The sequence below is a fragment of the Onychomys torridus genome, chromosome 1, assembly GCF_903995425.1.
Source record: "Onychomys torridus chromosome 1, mOncTor1.1, whole genome shotgun sequence".
Taxonomy (NCBI): domain Eukaryota; kingdom Metazoa; phylum Chordata; class Mammalia; order Rodentia; family Cricetidae; genus Onychomys; species Onychomys torridus.
Window position 1 is genome coordinate 100,068,721 of NC_050443.1, and position 15,374 is coordinate 100,084,094.

Genomic DNA, 15,374 nt, shown 5'->3' on the forward strand with positions numbered 1-15,374 from the left:
TCTGGAAAGAGGATTTTAGGAAGAACTAGCCCCATGTGCTTTCAGCCAACAACATCCAGTTCATCAGTATGGAGGGAGCAACAAGTGAAGCAAGTGTTCTTGCACTGTGAATACATGTGCTGAGGTGGGTAGGAAAGGAAACCCGATTTACACACACTGCTGGGACCCCCCCCCCCCCCCAACACAGGTTATGTCTTGCTATGTTACCTAGGCTGGCTTTAACTCTTACATGCTAGGGTTATAGGAATGTACCACCATGCCTGGGTAGGTCGTACAGTTTTCAGTTTTGTTTCTGGTCAGCATACAAAATAATGGGTTTCATTGTGACATTTTTATACAACACGTTGTTGTTTTTTATTATTATTCATTCACCCCAGCTGCCCATCATGGTACCCTAGGCTGTATTTTTGATATGCACGGTTATTAATGAGAAATCTTTAATAAAAGTATTAAGCAACATTAATAAAAATTAAAAATTAGGTGGAGCAGGGTGGTTCAAACCTATAATCTTAGCACTTGGGAGGCTGAGGCAGGAGGATCACTGTGAGGTTAGCTTGTGCTAATGAGTTTGGCCCAGAATGAAATTGGCTCGAAAAAGAAAACCAAAGATTGAGAAAAATGTTAGTTTTATAATAGATTTATTTTCCAAGGGTAAAACACTCAAGACAATTTAAATACGAGTCCAACAGAACCGCTGTCATTCAGCCATGATGCCATCGGGTGTTCTCGGAGTCCTCCTGGTGAGGAAGAAGGCTCTGGCAATGACAAGATAAGTTGGGTTTCTTTTTGGTGTGCAGTCACTGACTCTAAGTGCTACCTTTAAGGGGCCAGTGCGTTCTAACCACTAGAACAGTGGAGGTGAAACAACGGCGACTGTCAACCAAGGCTTAACAGCGGCAGCAGTGCCCACCTATGACCCAATTTGACCTTCACAACGCTCTGATGGGGTCAGTCATGATTGCCACTTCACATGGAATCAAATTCATAGCTCGGCAGCTTGTCCAAGATCACCAGGCTCACTGCTTGGCCATCAATAAGGGGCATTACAGCCAATCTGGGTCTCTGTCTCTGAAGCCCATCCTTAGTTGGGAACAACTCTGGGCCATCTCTGCTTCTGAGAGCAGGTGAGGCTGTGCTAGGAGAGGGACTGAGGGACTGAGGGACGTTTGTTCGTAGCTTACGCCATGTAATATTTGTGTAAGACTGCTCTTAAGAAGAGGGCTCCAGGAACCCTGCAAGGGTAGGGCTTTGGACGAGAGATAACCAGAAATGGCCTGTGTTCTCTAATGACAGTCTCTGTCAAGCGCTGCCAACCTTTGTTCTCTGAGACAGATTAATCCTATGGGAGAATGTGATTTTATGTCAGGTTGTTTACCTGATACTTTATTCATATACGTCCTTCTTATCTGCAATGTAATCTACAATTTCTTGTGGACACATTAACTTCTCTGCATCTATGTCAGGAATTTCAAACCCTAAAATGAAAAGGAAAAATTGGTAACTGTGAATATGGAAAAAGTAAACCCTTTAGAACTGAAAGTATGAGACTCCCCTTTCCTCTTTTAATTTTATGTCATAGCCTCACTAAGCTACTCAGGCTGACCTTGAACTTTTAAGTAGCCATGATTACAAGTCTGTGCCACCAGGCTTGGCTTGCATTTGATCCTGTCATCATACCTACAACTGTGTTAAACATCTCCAGCAATCTTGAATCCCATTTTGCTTTTGAACTGGGTAGGTTTTAGTAAATATGTATACAATGTTGGGCTTAAGTTGTTTAGAAATAATAGAAAATTTCTCTTTTTAAGTACACGACTCAGTAGTTTGTAGTATGCTCACAAGGTTGTACAACCATTGCTATTGTTTAATTCCCCAAGAATTAATCCAGTTAATCGAAGTCCCCTAGAATAGAGGTTCTTAACCTGTGGGTCCCCTTTGGGGTCACATATCAGACATTCTGCTTATCAGTTATTTATACTATGATTCATAACAGTAGCAAAATTACAGTCATGAAGTAGCAACAAAATAATTTTATGGCTGGAGATCACCACACCATGAAGAACTGTGTTAAAGGGTCACAACTTTAGGAAGGTTGAGAACCACTGCCCTAGAACATTTTTATCACCCCTAAAAACAAAACTGAGTCATTAGTAGTTTACTCCCCACCATCCCAATACTTGGCAGCCTTAGATCTACTCTGTCCCATCTGGTTTCCTCCTGACATTTTATGCCAGTGAGGTACACGTGCAGCACGTGCTGGGGTGCTTTGTAATTTTGTCCTCCAGGGTCATTCATGTTGCAGTCTGTTCTCCTTTTTTGTTATGCAGTTGAGTTGTGACAGTTTCAATAGGGCTCAAATACCGTACTGAGCACCTTCTATGTGATCTCTCAGCAGTCCCAATCTTGAAGCTCCTATCTGGCACACTCATTTTACAGTGTAGGAAAAGACTTTGAGAGGTGCCAGTGCTTGTCAGGCTCACATGTCTGAACTCAGTCCAGCTCTGGTACTTGTAAGCCCTAGCCAGCATAGCATTTGTTAACATCATCTATAAGGAGCTTTAACTAGGGCCTGCTTTGTTGGGTGGCACATATCCAAAAAGGAGCCAAGGAATTTTAGAAAGTCTCATTTGCACAACAAACAGATCTTAATAAAAACTTGGAGCAGGCATGGCAAACATCACAGGAGATGCAGATTCATCTGTGTGTCTTCAGAGTGGCTTATTATTGCTGTCTGGTTGATGTCATCATAGCTCATCAAGGCCCCAAGTGTCAACAGCATCTCTCAAGTCAGACTGTTGCCCTTGATCCCAGGCTCTCCCAGGCCTTTTGGGGCCAGTCAGCCTTTAAGTCTAGTACACATTCTGCCAGGCCTGCACTGTCCATAATATTCACTTCATTTGGCAGTTAGAAGATTGGGAAGTATTGGCTGTTATTGTTTCTACTAATATCTGAATCTAGTCCAGATTCTAGCATTTCCTTCAGTTTAAACCACCTAAGAGTCACCTGGGATACAGCCTGGGCTTCAGAGAGAGATCTTTTCTTAAAAACAACAAAAAGAAGACTCATAACATGCAAATCCAAAGCTAAGATTATATATGTTACCAAATTCGTCTTCCATGGCCATAATAATCTCCACTTGGTCCAAACTGTCTAAGCCCAGGTCCTTCATAAAATGAGAATTTACTGAGAGCTGCAAAAAAGAAATACAAAACAAAATTTAATTCATGAAAGTGTTTGCTTCCCAAGACAACAGAGTGGTAGGTACTTCATCATCATATAGAAGATTTTCAAAGCAACATCAAGGCTTTAAATAACATGGTGTATTTAACATATGCTGGCGTGGACACAGTATATCTTGTTAGTTGGTTCAATTTCATTTTAAGGTGGTTAACTTTAGAAACAAATTTAAATAAAGGATTTCATGCTACATACATATATACACATATATAGTTTGTTTTTTCGAGACAGGGTTTCTCTGTGTAGCTTTGCGCCTTTCCTGGAACTCACTTGGTAGCCTAGGCTGGCCTCAAACTCACAGAAATCTGCCTGCTTCTGCCTCCCAAGTGCTGGGATTAAAGGCATATGCCATTGCTGCCCAGCCATGCCACATGTTTTATGAGGATCTTTGATCACTATTCTAAAGAACTTCTGAGAGAATTTGTTTTCTTGCTATTTTACTAGCATATAAAACCCCTTCTCCCCTAAGCCTAACTGTAGGCTATTATCCTAGCAACTCAGGAGGTAGGTACTGACAGACCTCTCTGAGTTTGAGGCCAGCCTCGTCTACATAGTAAGTTCCAAGACAGTCAGCCCTACACAGTGAGTATCTATCCTTAAAAAAGAAAAAAAGGGCAGGCTATTATAGGGCTGTAGCTCAGTACAGAGCATTTGCCATGTATGCATGAGGCCCGAGGTTCCATCTCCAGCAACACAGACACACTCAACAACTAAAAATCCTAAGTTATTATAAATTGTAGGTACCTGTCAGAAGATAAAATAGTGCATTCATTTGCTTATAACTTAGACTTCAAGATCACCAGGAAATATTCTTTAAAATCCATGTTAAGGTCCTGAGATGGCCCAGCAGTTAAAAACACTCCCTATACAATCCTGAGGACCAGAGTTTAGAGTCCACCACCCATGTAACAAGCTGTGTGTCTGGTACATGCCTGTACCGGCAGCTCCAAAGTGGGCAGAGACAGGAGGATCACTAGATTTGCTGGTTTCCAGCCTAGCTGAGAAAGTGGGAGCCCCAAGTTCAGAGACACCTTGCCTCAAAATAGATGGGACAATGAAAGATGACTTCTGTCTTCAGTACACACATATGCAATTGTACACACACACAAATATATATATATATTTTAAAAGCTAAGGACCGAACCCAAGGCCTTACACTTGCTAGGCAAGCGCTCTACCACTGAGCTAAATCCCCAACTCCCACAAATCTTTTTAAAAAAAATCTTTTTAAAATCTATGTTAAACTACACAGTTTAACAGATCAGTTACTACAGAAAAAAATGGTTTACAAACCACCATGAAAAAAATTCCAAGAGTTAAAAAAGAAGCAAGCCTACGTGGTAGTACCTCTATAATCCCAGTGCTCAGGAGAAGGCAAAGAGTGTGAGTTTTGGACCAGCCTGGGCTACATAGGGAGCCCTTGTCTTTTAAAACAAGAAGCAAGAGGCAGAATGCAGTTCTGGTATATGGACCACCTGTGTTTTTTGCAGGCCTTTCTGTACTGAGGATTGTGATTAGGCCCTTTCATGGGGGTAAATGTGTGTTTCCCCCTGAACGACACTCCATGACTACTTGTGTTTTCAGAAAAGTGGGAGATATACATAAATACTCTAGAGGTTTGAATGCAAAGTCCCCATAAGTCTTGGGCATTTGAATATTTGGTTCTTAGTTGGTGGCAATTTGGGAAGGATTAGGAGGTGCAGCCTTGTTGGAGGAAGTGTGTCCCAGGGGCAGGCTTCAAGGCAGTGAAAGGTTCCTCCATTCCCAGTGTACTCTCTGCTTCCTGTTTGTGGTTCAAGATGTAAGCTCTCAGCTACTTCTCCAGTGCCATGCTTGCCTGCCTACTGCCCTTCCTTCTGTAAGTTGCCCTGGTCATGTTTTATCACAGCAATAGAAAAATAACTCACAAATACATATGCTATACATATGTGTCTGTACTGCCTAACATCTGTTAGGTCTCTGAAAAGATACACAAGAATCTATGTCTATATGAGAACATTATTAATCTCCTAGTAGGGGAACTGGTTGGCTGGAGGCCGGGAGAGGTTTTTTTTTAATTTAATTTTTTTATTTATGTGCATTGGTGTATTTGCCTGCATGAATGTCTGTATGAAGGTGTTGGGTACCCTAGAAGTGGAGTTACTGCCATGTGGGTGTTGGGAACTGAACGCAGGTCCTCTGTTAGAGCAGCTAGAGCTCTTAACCACTGAGCCATCTCTCCAGCCCCAATGGAGAGACTTTTAATTGAATATTTGTTTGGCTCCTTTGAATTTTACACCATCTGATTAAATACACTAAAGGGAAAAAAAATATGGGCTGGTGAGACAGCTCAGCAGGTAAGGTGCTTGCCACCAATCCTAATGACCCCCTGAGTCCAACATCTGGGACAGGCATGGTGGAAGGAGAGAACTGACCATTGCAGGTTGTCCTGTGACTTCCTCATGGGGGCTGTGACATGCATATGCATACATAAGTACATATACAAACACATACACAAAAACAAAACAAACGGGAAACTAATAAATTCCATTTATTTATTTGTTTGTTTGTTTGTTTGTTTGTTTATTTATTTTTCCAGAGTCAGGCTTTTTAAGGCGGGAAATTAATAAATTCCATTTATTTATTTATTCATTCATTTATTTATTTTTCCAGAGTCAGGCTTTTTAAGGCAGGGATTGCGTGACCATACAGCAACAAATTCCTTTTAAATTAAAGGAAAAGATATAAAAAAAAAAATCTCAACCAGTTACCTTTTCTGGGTCAATCTTGTCGTAGAGTTTCAAGACATACAGCACTCGGTCCTTGATTCCCTCTAACGTCAAAGGAGGTGCGTCACTATACTGACGGCACAAGTGTGTGACCCTTCCAGGCACCTAGAACAAAGGCAGGAAGGAAACTGTCACTCAGTCCCAAATGTCTTTACATAGAAATGTTTTACTTGGGAGCGGGATCCACATGTGCCATGGCACATGAGTGGAGGTCAGAGGACAAGCTGTGGGAGTCAGTTCTCTTCTCTCTGGGTTCTAGGGATTGAACTGAGGTCATCAGGTTTGGTGGCAGGTGTCTTTACCTGCTGAGCCACCTCAGTGCCCACCAGAGAAACTTTCACAAAGGTTCCTGGGCTTTACAGAACCCACCTCATCTCATTCTCCAGTGTGGCCATTACTGTATACTAAGTCATAGAGCTAGGTAAAAATGAGTGCCACTTGACCTCATAATCAGGACTAGGGGGTTGGGGATTTAGCTCAGTGGTAGAGCGCTTGCTTAGCAAGCACAAGGCCCGGGGGGGTTCGATCCTCAGCTGAAAAAACAAAAACCAAAAAAAAAAAAAAAAAAAAACCAAACCAAAATCAGGACTGGTCCCTCTGGCTTTGGACATCATCTTGTTCAGTAAGCCTGTCACTAACATAAGAGGGTCATAGAAATGCCTAAGTTCCCTCATGGCAAATTTAGCATGCCATAGCCTCTTCAATGCATCGCCATACTCATCACACAGGTAAGAGTCAAAATAACCCACCCTAAACAACTGCCATGGTATATATACATCAGGGGTTAACCCACCCTAACAGCGGCCATAGTATATATACATCAGGGGTTAATTAGGCTTAGGCAGTAACTAGACTCTGGTTATAACAAATGATGCCAGCCACCATCCCTAAACCTCACAGCCCCATCTATTTCCCTGCCAGGTGGGCATGCCCTATAAATCACCAGACATGCTATGAGCCTTTCTGAACTTTGTTATAATATCTCAAGTATTTCTGCTGTCAACCTGCTTTATACTCAGTTGAGTACTGCAGCCTTGACCAGATTTCATTTACCAAGTATGGAGGAGCACTGACTGGCAGAGGGTTTAATGCTGATGAAGTCATAACTAGAATAAGAAAAAACAACCTGTTTAGCTGTTTGGCTCATCATGGAGCCAAACTCCATGTTATCTTCAAATGGTTTTGAATCCTTAATTTGTAGCTAAGGCTTTCCCACAGAAAATGCATTTGTTGCTGAGCTTTTAATCCTAGGTGCTTGGGAAACAAGGCAGGAGGGTCAAGATCAAGGCCAAGCTGGGCAATTTAGTGAGAACCGTGTTTTAAAATAGAGGGGCAGGGATGTAATACAGCTTAATGGTAGAGCAGTCTGCTTCGCATGTATGAAACCCTGGGTTCACTCTTTAACACCGAAGGGTGGTTTGGGGGGGGGGGAAGCAATGTGGATCAGAGGCTAAATAAAGGCATTTGCCACCAAGCCTGATAACCCAAGTTTAATCTTCAGAATCCACATAGTGGAAAGAGAAAACATGGACTACCTTAAGTTATCCCCTGACCTTCTCATACACGTTCACACACTAAATAAATAAATAAATGTGTAAGAAAGAACAAACTGGGTTTGCTTGCTGGCATTCAGGTCCCTGCGTATGTCTGAAAAATACCCATGAAAAATGACCTAAGAGCTGTGGTGGGGTCAAATGCTTGTAACTCTAACAGCTGAAAGGTTGATATCCAGGGTCCCAGGCAAGCCTGGACTATTTAGCAAGAACCTACTTCAAAATAAAATTGAACCTGTATACCTCTTTATCAAGATATACTTAATTTGCAGCAAACTAAAGAGATGAACTGAAGAGATGGGCTAGAGGATTTCTGAGTACTTTTTAAGAATGGCAGGGCACCTTTGTGTTGAAATCCATGATTTCCTTTATACTTTGTGTCAGAGGCCTTTGATAGGGACATACCACCAGACCTACGCATCACAATGACTTAAAGAGGTCACAAATAAAATGAAGCAGAAAGGAATAAAAAGAAAAGAGAAGAAATATGTTAATAATGAGAATGACAGAGAGTTGACCTCCTGAGGTAGGAGGACCTAAGAGGTCCTGTGTGTATATCAAGAAGGCATTCCTTGTATGAGTGAGGCCTTGGGTTCAATGTCCAACCTGGAAGGAAAAAAAGATCCAAGCAGATTTTAGTAAGACATGGTTCAGGCTTGCAATCCTAGTACTTGGGAGGCTGAGGAAGAGCAACACATTCTCTCACCAACCTGAGTTCCAAGGCCAGCCTGAGATAACATGAGACCCTATCTCAAAGACAACAAACAAAAAACATCAAGGACTGGTATGAAGTGGACTTAGCACAGAAGAGATGGAGAATAGTGCTGGGCTGGTCACCAGGCTATGGGAAAGAGTGGCTGGGAGAGTCTGCATGTATAGCTACTCATGTGGTCACCAGGTGTCAGAAGCTCACCAGGCATCACTGGCCAGTTCCTACAGAGTCAGGTAGGTGCCAAGTGATTAAGAGTTCTCTGTCTTGAGGCTACATGCCAATCTAAAGTAGATGGTTGTAGTGAGATCAGTACAAGGCAGTAAGATGTAGTGAGCCGAGAGGTGAGACTCAGAAACCAGATGTAGTAACCACTGCTTAAGGTAGTTACTAGCTGTTTGTCCTCATCAAGTTATAGAACCTGTATATGCCTCAGTTTCTTTGGCTGTTAAATATGGATAAGCAATAGTACTCATAAGATTGTGGCAAGGAAGGCATCAGTTAGATGACGTACAAGCACTGGACACTGCTCGGCATCTGCACAGTAGTGTAGGGCTATCTAGCAGTGCTGCAGTCCAGCAGTGTGGCCCTTCAGCTGTGGTATAGCCTAAAACACATACCCATTCATTCCTTTTCTCGGTCATTTTTTAAAATTGTGATTTACTTACTTATTTTGGTACTGGCATGGAACACTGTTTCATCCATGCTGGGCAGGGGCTCCACCATTATATTGCCAGCCTTGTTTCTGAAATGGGGCTTAATTACATTACTCTGGGTAGCTTTTGAACTTACTCTGCAGTCCAGACATGTCTTGAACATGTTCTTTCTGTTGCTGCCTACCAAGGAGCTGAGATTACAGGCCAGGGTTGATTTGTTTCACTAAATCAGACTATGGCACTACTAAGCACTTTACACACTTTTTACAAAGAAATTGAGACAGGATGGCTAGGTATCCTACCCCAGGTCCCCATGCATGACCTCTTGGAGGGTCTAAACTGCCTCCTCCTGGCAGATCTCTGTGGTGATATATTGTGTCCCCCAATATATTGTGCATCCTAATAAACTTATTTGGGGTCAGAGGACAGAACAGCCACTAGATAGACATAGGGGGCAGAAAATGGTGGCACACATGCCTTTAATCCTATCACTTGGGAGGCAGAGATCCGGGATGGATCTCTGAGTTCAAAGCCACAATAAAATAGCCAGGCATACGCCTTTAATCCCAGAAAGTGATGGCAGAAAGCAGAAAGGAACCAGGAACTAGAGCTGGTTAAGCTTTTAGGCTTTTAGCAGCAGTTCAGCTGAGATTCACTCTGGATGACGACTCAGAGACTTCCAGTCTGAGGAAACAGGATCAGCTGAGGAATTGGCAAGGTGAGAGGTGGCTGTGGCTTGTTATGATTCTCTGATCTTCCAGCGTTGACACCCCCCCCCCCCGCCAGGTTTGTTTCTATTAATAAGACCTTTTAAGATTCGTGCTACAGATCTCTGCTAGGAAAGCACCTCCCCTGTAGTCAACACAGTTGTCTCGGGGGTGTTCTTCCTCTAAACTCACACATGGGACATAAATGATCTCTAAGCATCAAGGGTGGTGTTGTCTGCAGTGACTCTGCGCTCGCCTGGTACTGAAGAGTTTCTATTAGGATCTATCTGGCTCCCCTCTGCCCTTCTTTGTTTATGGAAAGGCCATCTCCGTCACTTGTCCACTTCAAACCTCAGGGACTGAGACACCTTAAACGCAGCTGTTTGAAACAAACCCACACCTCCACAAATCTCTTCCTTATTCTACTCCCTCTCCATCTTCTGGGATCTAGCCAGAAACTTCCAAGCCAACTTTTCAGTCATGGAAGCTGGGTGATTTAGTGAAAAGGTTTCTTAATTCCTTCAACAACAAACCTTACTTACTTCTGTTTGTTTGTTTTTTGAGACAGGGTTTCTCTGTGTAGCTTTGGAGCCTTTCCTGGAACTCTCTCTGTAGCCTAGGCTGGCCTCGAACTCACAGAGATACACCTGCCTCTGCTGGGATTAAAGGCGTGTGCCACCAGCGCCTGGCCTTGCTTACTGTTTGTTTTCCTTGATTTGTGCAGAGAACGTCCATATTCCAAAAACAAGCCTAAAATACCTTGTAAACAGATGTCTTTCTGCATCTATGAATGAACTTACTCAAAACCATTCTGTAAGTATAAAGCAGTTCCTCTACTGTCAATATCAACCCAGCAGAGATAGCACTGCCTGTTCTAAGCATGGTCCCAGGACATCTGGAAAGCCCATGAAAACACACACTTTGCAGACCTACCAAATTAGTCTTCTATTATAACCCTGATGATGTGTGTGCACACCTATGTTTGAGAAGCAATGCTGTAAGAACAGGGAGATCACATTTTATCCTAATCTGAATTAGTCTCTAGACCCAAACCCACAGCAACTTTACTGCCCTTCTAACACCTTACAATGACAAGCTTTTAGTATAGCTTTTGGGGCAATGCCCTGTGTGTCCATTACACTGTCAGCGAATCTCAACACTGATGTAGATTCTTATTTCTTCTTGTAGCATGCAGGTGTGGCTGAAACCGCTAGCATAGGAAGTGCATGACTACGAAAAGGGTTTTTCAACTTGCCCAGAGTCTATCCTACAGTAGGCTCCTAATCTTGGATGCACACGGGGAACTTAAAACGCCATGCCAGGGCCTGATGCCAGAGGAATAAATCAAAGGGAAGTGGAAAGGTTAGAATCTTCTGTTGTTGGGCATCTAGGGTTGAAAGTGACGCCTGAGAGTTTCAGCCTCACACTGGTTTTATCAAATATGCAAGCTACACAGCACTTTCCTATCCTTACTTCCAGAAGGCTCACAGACAAAAGGTGCCACAAGGGGAAAGTTATCACAGAACTCTAGGAAGAGAATACTCTAGAGAGGGCAGGCAAGTGGTTTCTCCTTGTGCACTTTTTAACCTTCCCTAGGAAGTGACCACAGTATACCCTCATCCTAACTGACGGAGACCTTGATCTCTCTCAACTAAACCTCATTGCCACTCCGCAAAGATGAGAGCTGGTGCCCAATTTTGTTGTTCAGTCGAGACTCGGTCAAAGTTCTGTGCTCTAATCGTAAGACACTCGGCCTCGCGGCAAGGGTCAACCAAAACCCGTCGGGCAGCAGGGCTAGCTAGCCGCGTACCCCGAATCACCCCTGCAGCTGCAGAGCAGCCGGCTGGGGCCCCTCCCCCAAACCAGGCGGCCCGGGCCCTGACCCCTGAGCAGCCCCGGCAAAGTCACCGCGAGTCACCTGCGTGAGCGCCAAGGAAGGCTGCAGAGTCCCGGGCCTTCTCCGGGTTCCCTCAGGGCAGAGAGTGGTGCTGAGCGGCCGGGCCAAGGCCAGTGTGGGAAGCCGGAGCAGCGGCGCGAAGGCCGCGGGCAGGCGGCGGACACAGGCAGAAAGGACACGAGCCGCCATGGCTACGCCAACCCAGGATGCACTGCGCCGCGACCTCCCGCCCAAGCCGGTGTTAGCACTACGCTAAGCGACGTACAGAGCGGCGCTGGCGGGCTCCGCGGGCGCTGGCGGTCCCTGGCGGCTCCCGGCGGCGCTGCACCCACCTCCATTTGGGCAAGAGCTACTGTGGTGCCAACCGCACAAATGCCATCTGTCCCTAAACGCTCACTGACAAAAAAGGAACTGACATTTCTCCCCTCAAAATTCTGAAATAAATTGTTTTAAGAGTGTTGGCCGGTGAGCCTGGCGTGGTGGCAAACGTCTTCAATGCCAGCACTCTGGAGGCAGGGGGATCTCTGTGAATTTGAGGCCAGCCTGGTCTACACTGCAAGTTCCAAGCCAGCCAGGTCTACGTACTAAGGCCCTGTCTCAAAACATAAAATATGCCACGGTTCTCCCCTAGCATTAAGACTTGTTTTTGTTTGAATGAAAACTCAGTACAAAATATATGTGAAACAGAGTGGATTTAGGACTAGTAGCCAGGTGCAGTTGGCAAGTCTCAGCTCCAGAGTCTAAGACTCATGATGGTAGTCTAGACTACATAGCAAGGTCCTGTCTCTAAATAAATAAATAAATAATCCAAAGGACACATACACAAAACAAACCCCACAAAATCCCATGTGCTTGCATATGTAAACTGAAGACTAACCAAATGGGAAGTTAATAATACATTATTTTAAATTTTGGTAATGTACAACCCTGGGTTAATTCTGCAGTACAGCAAAAAGTAAGACTGGACAATACCCAGTTATATCCAACAAAATGGACAACTATGTATATCCAACAAAAATCCAACAACTAACATATCCAACAAAGTAGTAACTTTGGTGCCCACACACCAGTTAGCCACTAAGCAAGGCAAGCATCCGAGGGACAGACTTCTACATTAATGCACTTTATTTCATTATTTTCTTTATTTTTAGCTAAAGCCTTCTGGTGTAAGTTGAGCATGCCTAGAGGCATTCCTGTTCATCCCTTCAATCTCATAAACACATAGCCCCATGACCTAAAAATGTGCCTAGTATCTTAAATTAATTAAACTGAGCATGCTCAGAAGTGTATGTAGGGATAAGAGTATGTATGATTAAGAATGGAGCCAACCATACCCCAACATCTTCCCCATCTAGGAACTGCTAGAGCTCGTGAGCTGCAGGGTCCTGACTCAGGGCAACAGGATATCTGAGAGTCTCTATGAGGGCCCAGTATTGACATTGTAGTAGAAGCCAGAGGCCTTGAACGAGCCTAACAACTCATTGCAATGAACTTTTTTTTTCTTGAGACAGGGTTTCTCTGTTTAGCTTTGCACCTTTCCTGGATCTCGCTCTGTAGCCCAGGCTGGCCTCGAACTCACAAAGATCCGCCTGCCTCTGCCTCCCAAGTGCTGAGATTAAAGGCATGTGTCACCACTCGGCCTGTTTTGAATTATTATTATTAACTTTGGAAATGTAAAGTTGTGAAGCTTATTCTTTTTTTTTCTTTATTAAGAAATTTTCTACTCACTTCACATGCTATCCACAGACCCCCCCTCCTCCCACCCCCTCACTGAATTATTTTTAATATATAAAAATCAAGTAGTATAAACAGCGTTGAAACTATATTGTGAGGCTAGCCATGGTGCTACACATTAATTCATCATCTGGGAGGTAGATGCAGGCATATCTCTGTGATTTTGAGGGCTGCCTGATCTATATAGTGAATTCCAGGCCAGCAAGGAAGGGAGGCCCTGTTTTTTTTTTTTTTTTTTTTAATTATTTTTTGGTTTTCTGAAACAAAGTTTCTCTATATAACAGTCCTGGCTGTCCTGGAACTCACTATGTAGCCCAGGCCTGCCTCTGCCTCCTGAGTGGTGTGATCAAAGGTGTGCGCCAGCAGCAGCAGCAGCACCCCCCACCCTCGCCAAGGCTTTTTAGAAAAAAAAAAGCTACATTGTGGGCATGGTAGTACACACCTGTAACCCCTGCAGCTGGAGAGCCTGAGGCAAGAGGATCTTAAATCTGAAGTTAAGTAGTAAGCCTGGGTTAAGTAGTAAGCCTCTTTTAAATATAAACAGGGCCAGTGAGATGATTCAGCACATAAAAGGCATTTGTTAATGCCTTTAATTTTAATTTTAAAGTTTAATTTCTAGGTTCCACATGATGAAAGGAAAAACCAACTCCTGCAAACTGTCTTCTGACTTCTGCACGTATTAAGTAAAAATTGAATAAGTGAATAAACAAGGGGGTAGGGGGGCAGATATGATCAAACTATGTTGTGTACATGCGTAAATTGAAAATACTTAAGTTAAACACAAAGTATATATTATTCTATCTAATTGAAATATTTTTGTTATGCAAATATTGGCTAAATATCCTAGCTGTGTAAGTAACCTTTGTGTGTATGTGTGTATACTACAAGATCTTTTCACTCTCCTGTCTCTTGCCAGTTAGGTTAGCTTGGCTGACCAGTGAGCCTTAGGGATCTGTCTACCTTTACCTTCCCAGTGCTAGAATTACAACTCTGTCACTAGGCCACTCCCCCCACCCCGGCCAAGTGACGTCAGGTACTCGCAAGCATTTTACTGACTGTGTTATCTGGATTAAACTCAGGACCTCTGGAAGAACAGCCAGTGCTCTTAACCTCTGAGCCATCTCTCCAGCCCCTAAGTGATTCTTATTAATTCTAATTTTTGAAATGACCTGAACAGGCTGTTTAAAAAAAAAAAAAAGGAACATGCCAAGCAGAATGTATCAAAATAAATATTTATTAACATTTATATACACCTGTAGTAGCAAATGTGCAAATATGGACTTAAAACCATAATAACAAAGTAAGTATAAACAAAGTCAGTAGTGCCACCATTAGAATAAAATTAAATTTGTGGGAACACACTCAAGCAATCATGTTAAATTCCGTTTGGATACTGTATTCTTTTTCAAAAAACGATTAAGAGGCAAAATATCCAGGAAACTATTTGCCTCTTAACTTAAAAGTAGCGGTATATGAATACACTTCCATCTTTTTGTCCAGCTAGCAAGTGAGAGTCTGTGCCTGACCACTTAACCAGAGACCACCTCTGGCCAGAGGCAGGTGGGAGGAGAGCAGTGCAGTGGCCCAGAAGCAAGTCCCAAACGGCAACTGTCCCGGACGTCAGGACTGCTGCTGCAACGTGGCCTGTCACATCTCCTTCCAGGAACCTGAGACAGACAAGAGCAGACATCAGATCTCACCTCCAAGGCTTCAAAAAGGGCCCAGAGATGGCTATGCAGGAAAGGCCTTTCTTTCAACTGAACACCCATGTTTAATCCCTGGAACCCATATGATGCAGAGAGAAAAGTGACTATTGAAAGTTGATCTCTGGCTACCATGTGCCCACCATGACACATGCCCCCCAACAAAATAAATAAAATGCAAAACATTAAATTAAAAAAATACCATGCTCCCCCAAACCAGCCCAAACCAGTCCCAACATGGCAGCTCATAACCATCCTAACTCCAGTTCCAGGGAATCTGACATCTTCTGGCCTCTATGGGTATTGTATATACCTGGTACAGAGACACATGCAGGCCCACACACATACATTAAAAAAAAAAAAAAAAAAAAAAAAAAGGAGGCTGGAGAGATGGCTCAGAGATTAAGAGT

The 15,374-nt window shown here is 43.4% G+C and overlaps 2 protein-coding genes across 2 annotated transcripts in view; both read right to left on the reverse strand.

Moving 5' to 3' along the window:
- Positions 1-621: 621 nt before the first annotated feature.
- On the reverse strand, positions 622-11,765 carry Ndufab1 (NADH:ubiquinone oxidoreductase subunit AB1). The gene is made up of 5 exons (XM_036176757.1): positions 11,549-11,765; positions 5,988-6,110; positions 3,103-3,190; positions 1,376-1,475; positions 622-755 (listed from the first exon to the last, which is right to left on the reverse strand). The coding sequence occupies exons 1-4, from the start codon at positions 11,714-11,716 to the stop codon at positions 1,384-1,386; spliced, it is 471 nt and encodes a 156-aa protein (XP_036032650.1). The 5' UTR covers positions 11,717-11,765; the 3' UTR covers positions 622-755; positions 1,376-1,383.
- A 2,752-nt stretch (positions 11,766-14,517) lies between these two features.
- Positions 14,518-15,374, reverse strand: part of Palb2 (partner and localizer of BRCA2) — a 30,110-nt gene continuing 29,253 nt past the window's right edge. Inside the window, exon 13 of the mRNA XM_036196505.1 lies at positions 14,518-14,928. Within this exon, the coding sequence (XP_036052398.1) occupies positions 14,718-14,928 (211 nt within the window). The 3' untranslated portion in view covers positions 14,518-14,717. The remainder of the gene's footprint in view (positions 14,929-15,374) is intronic.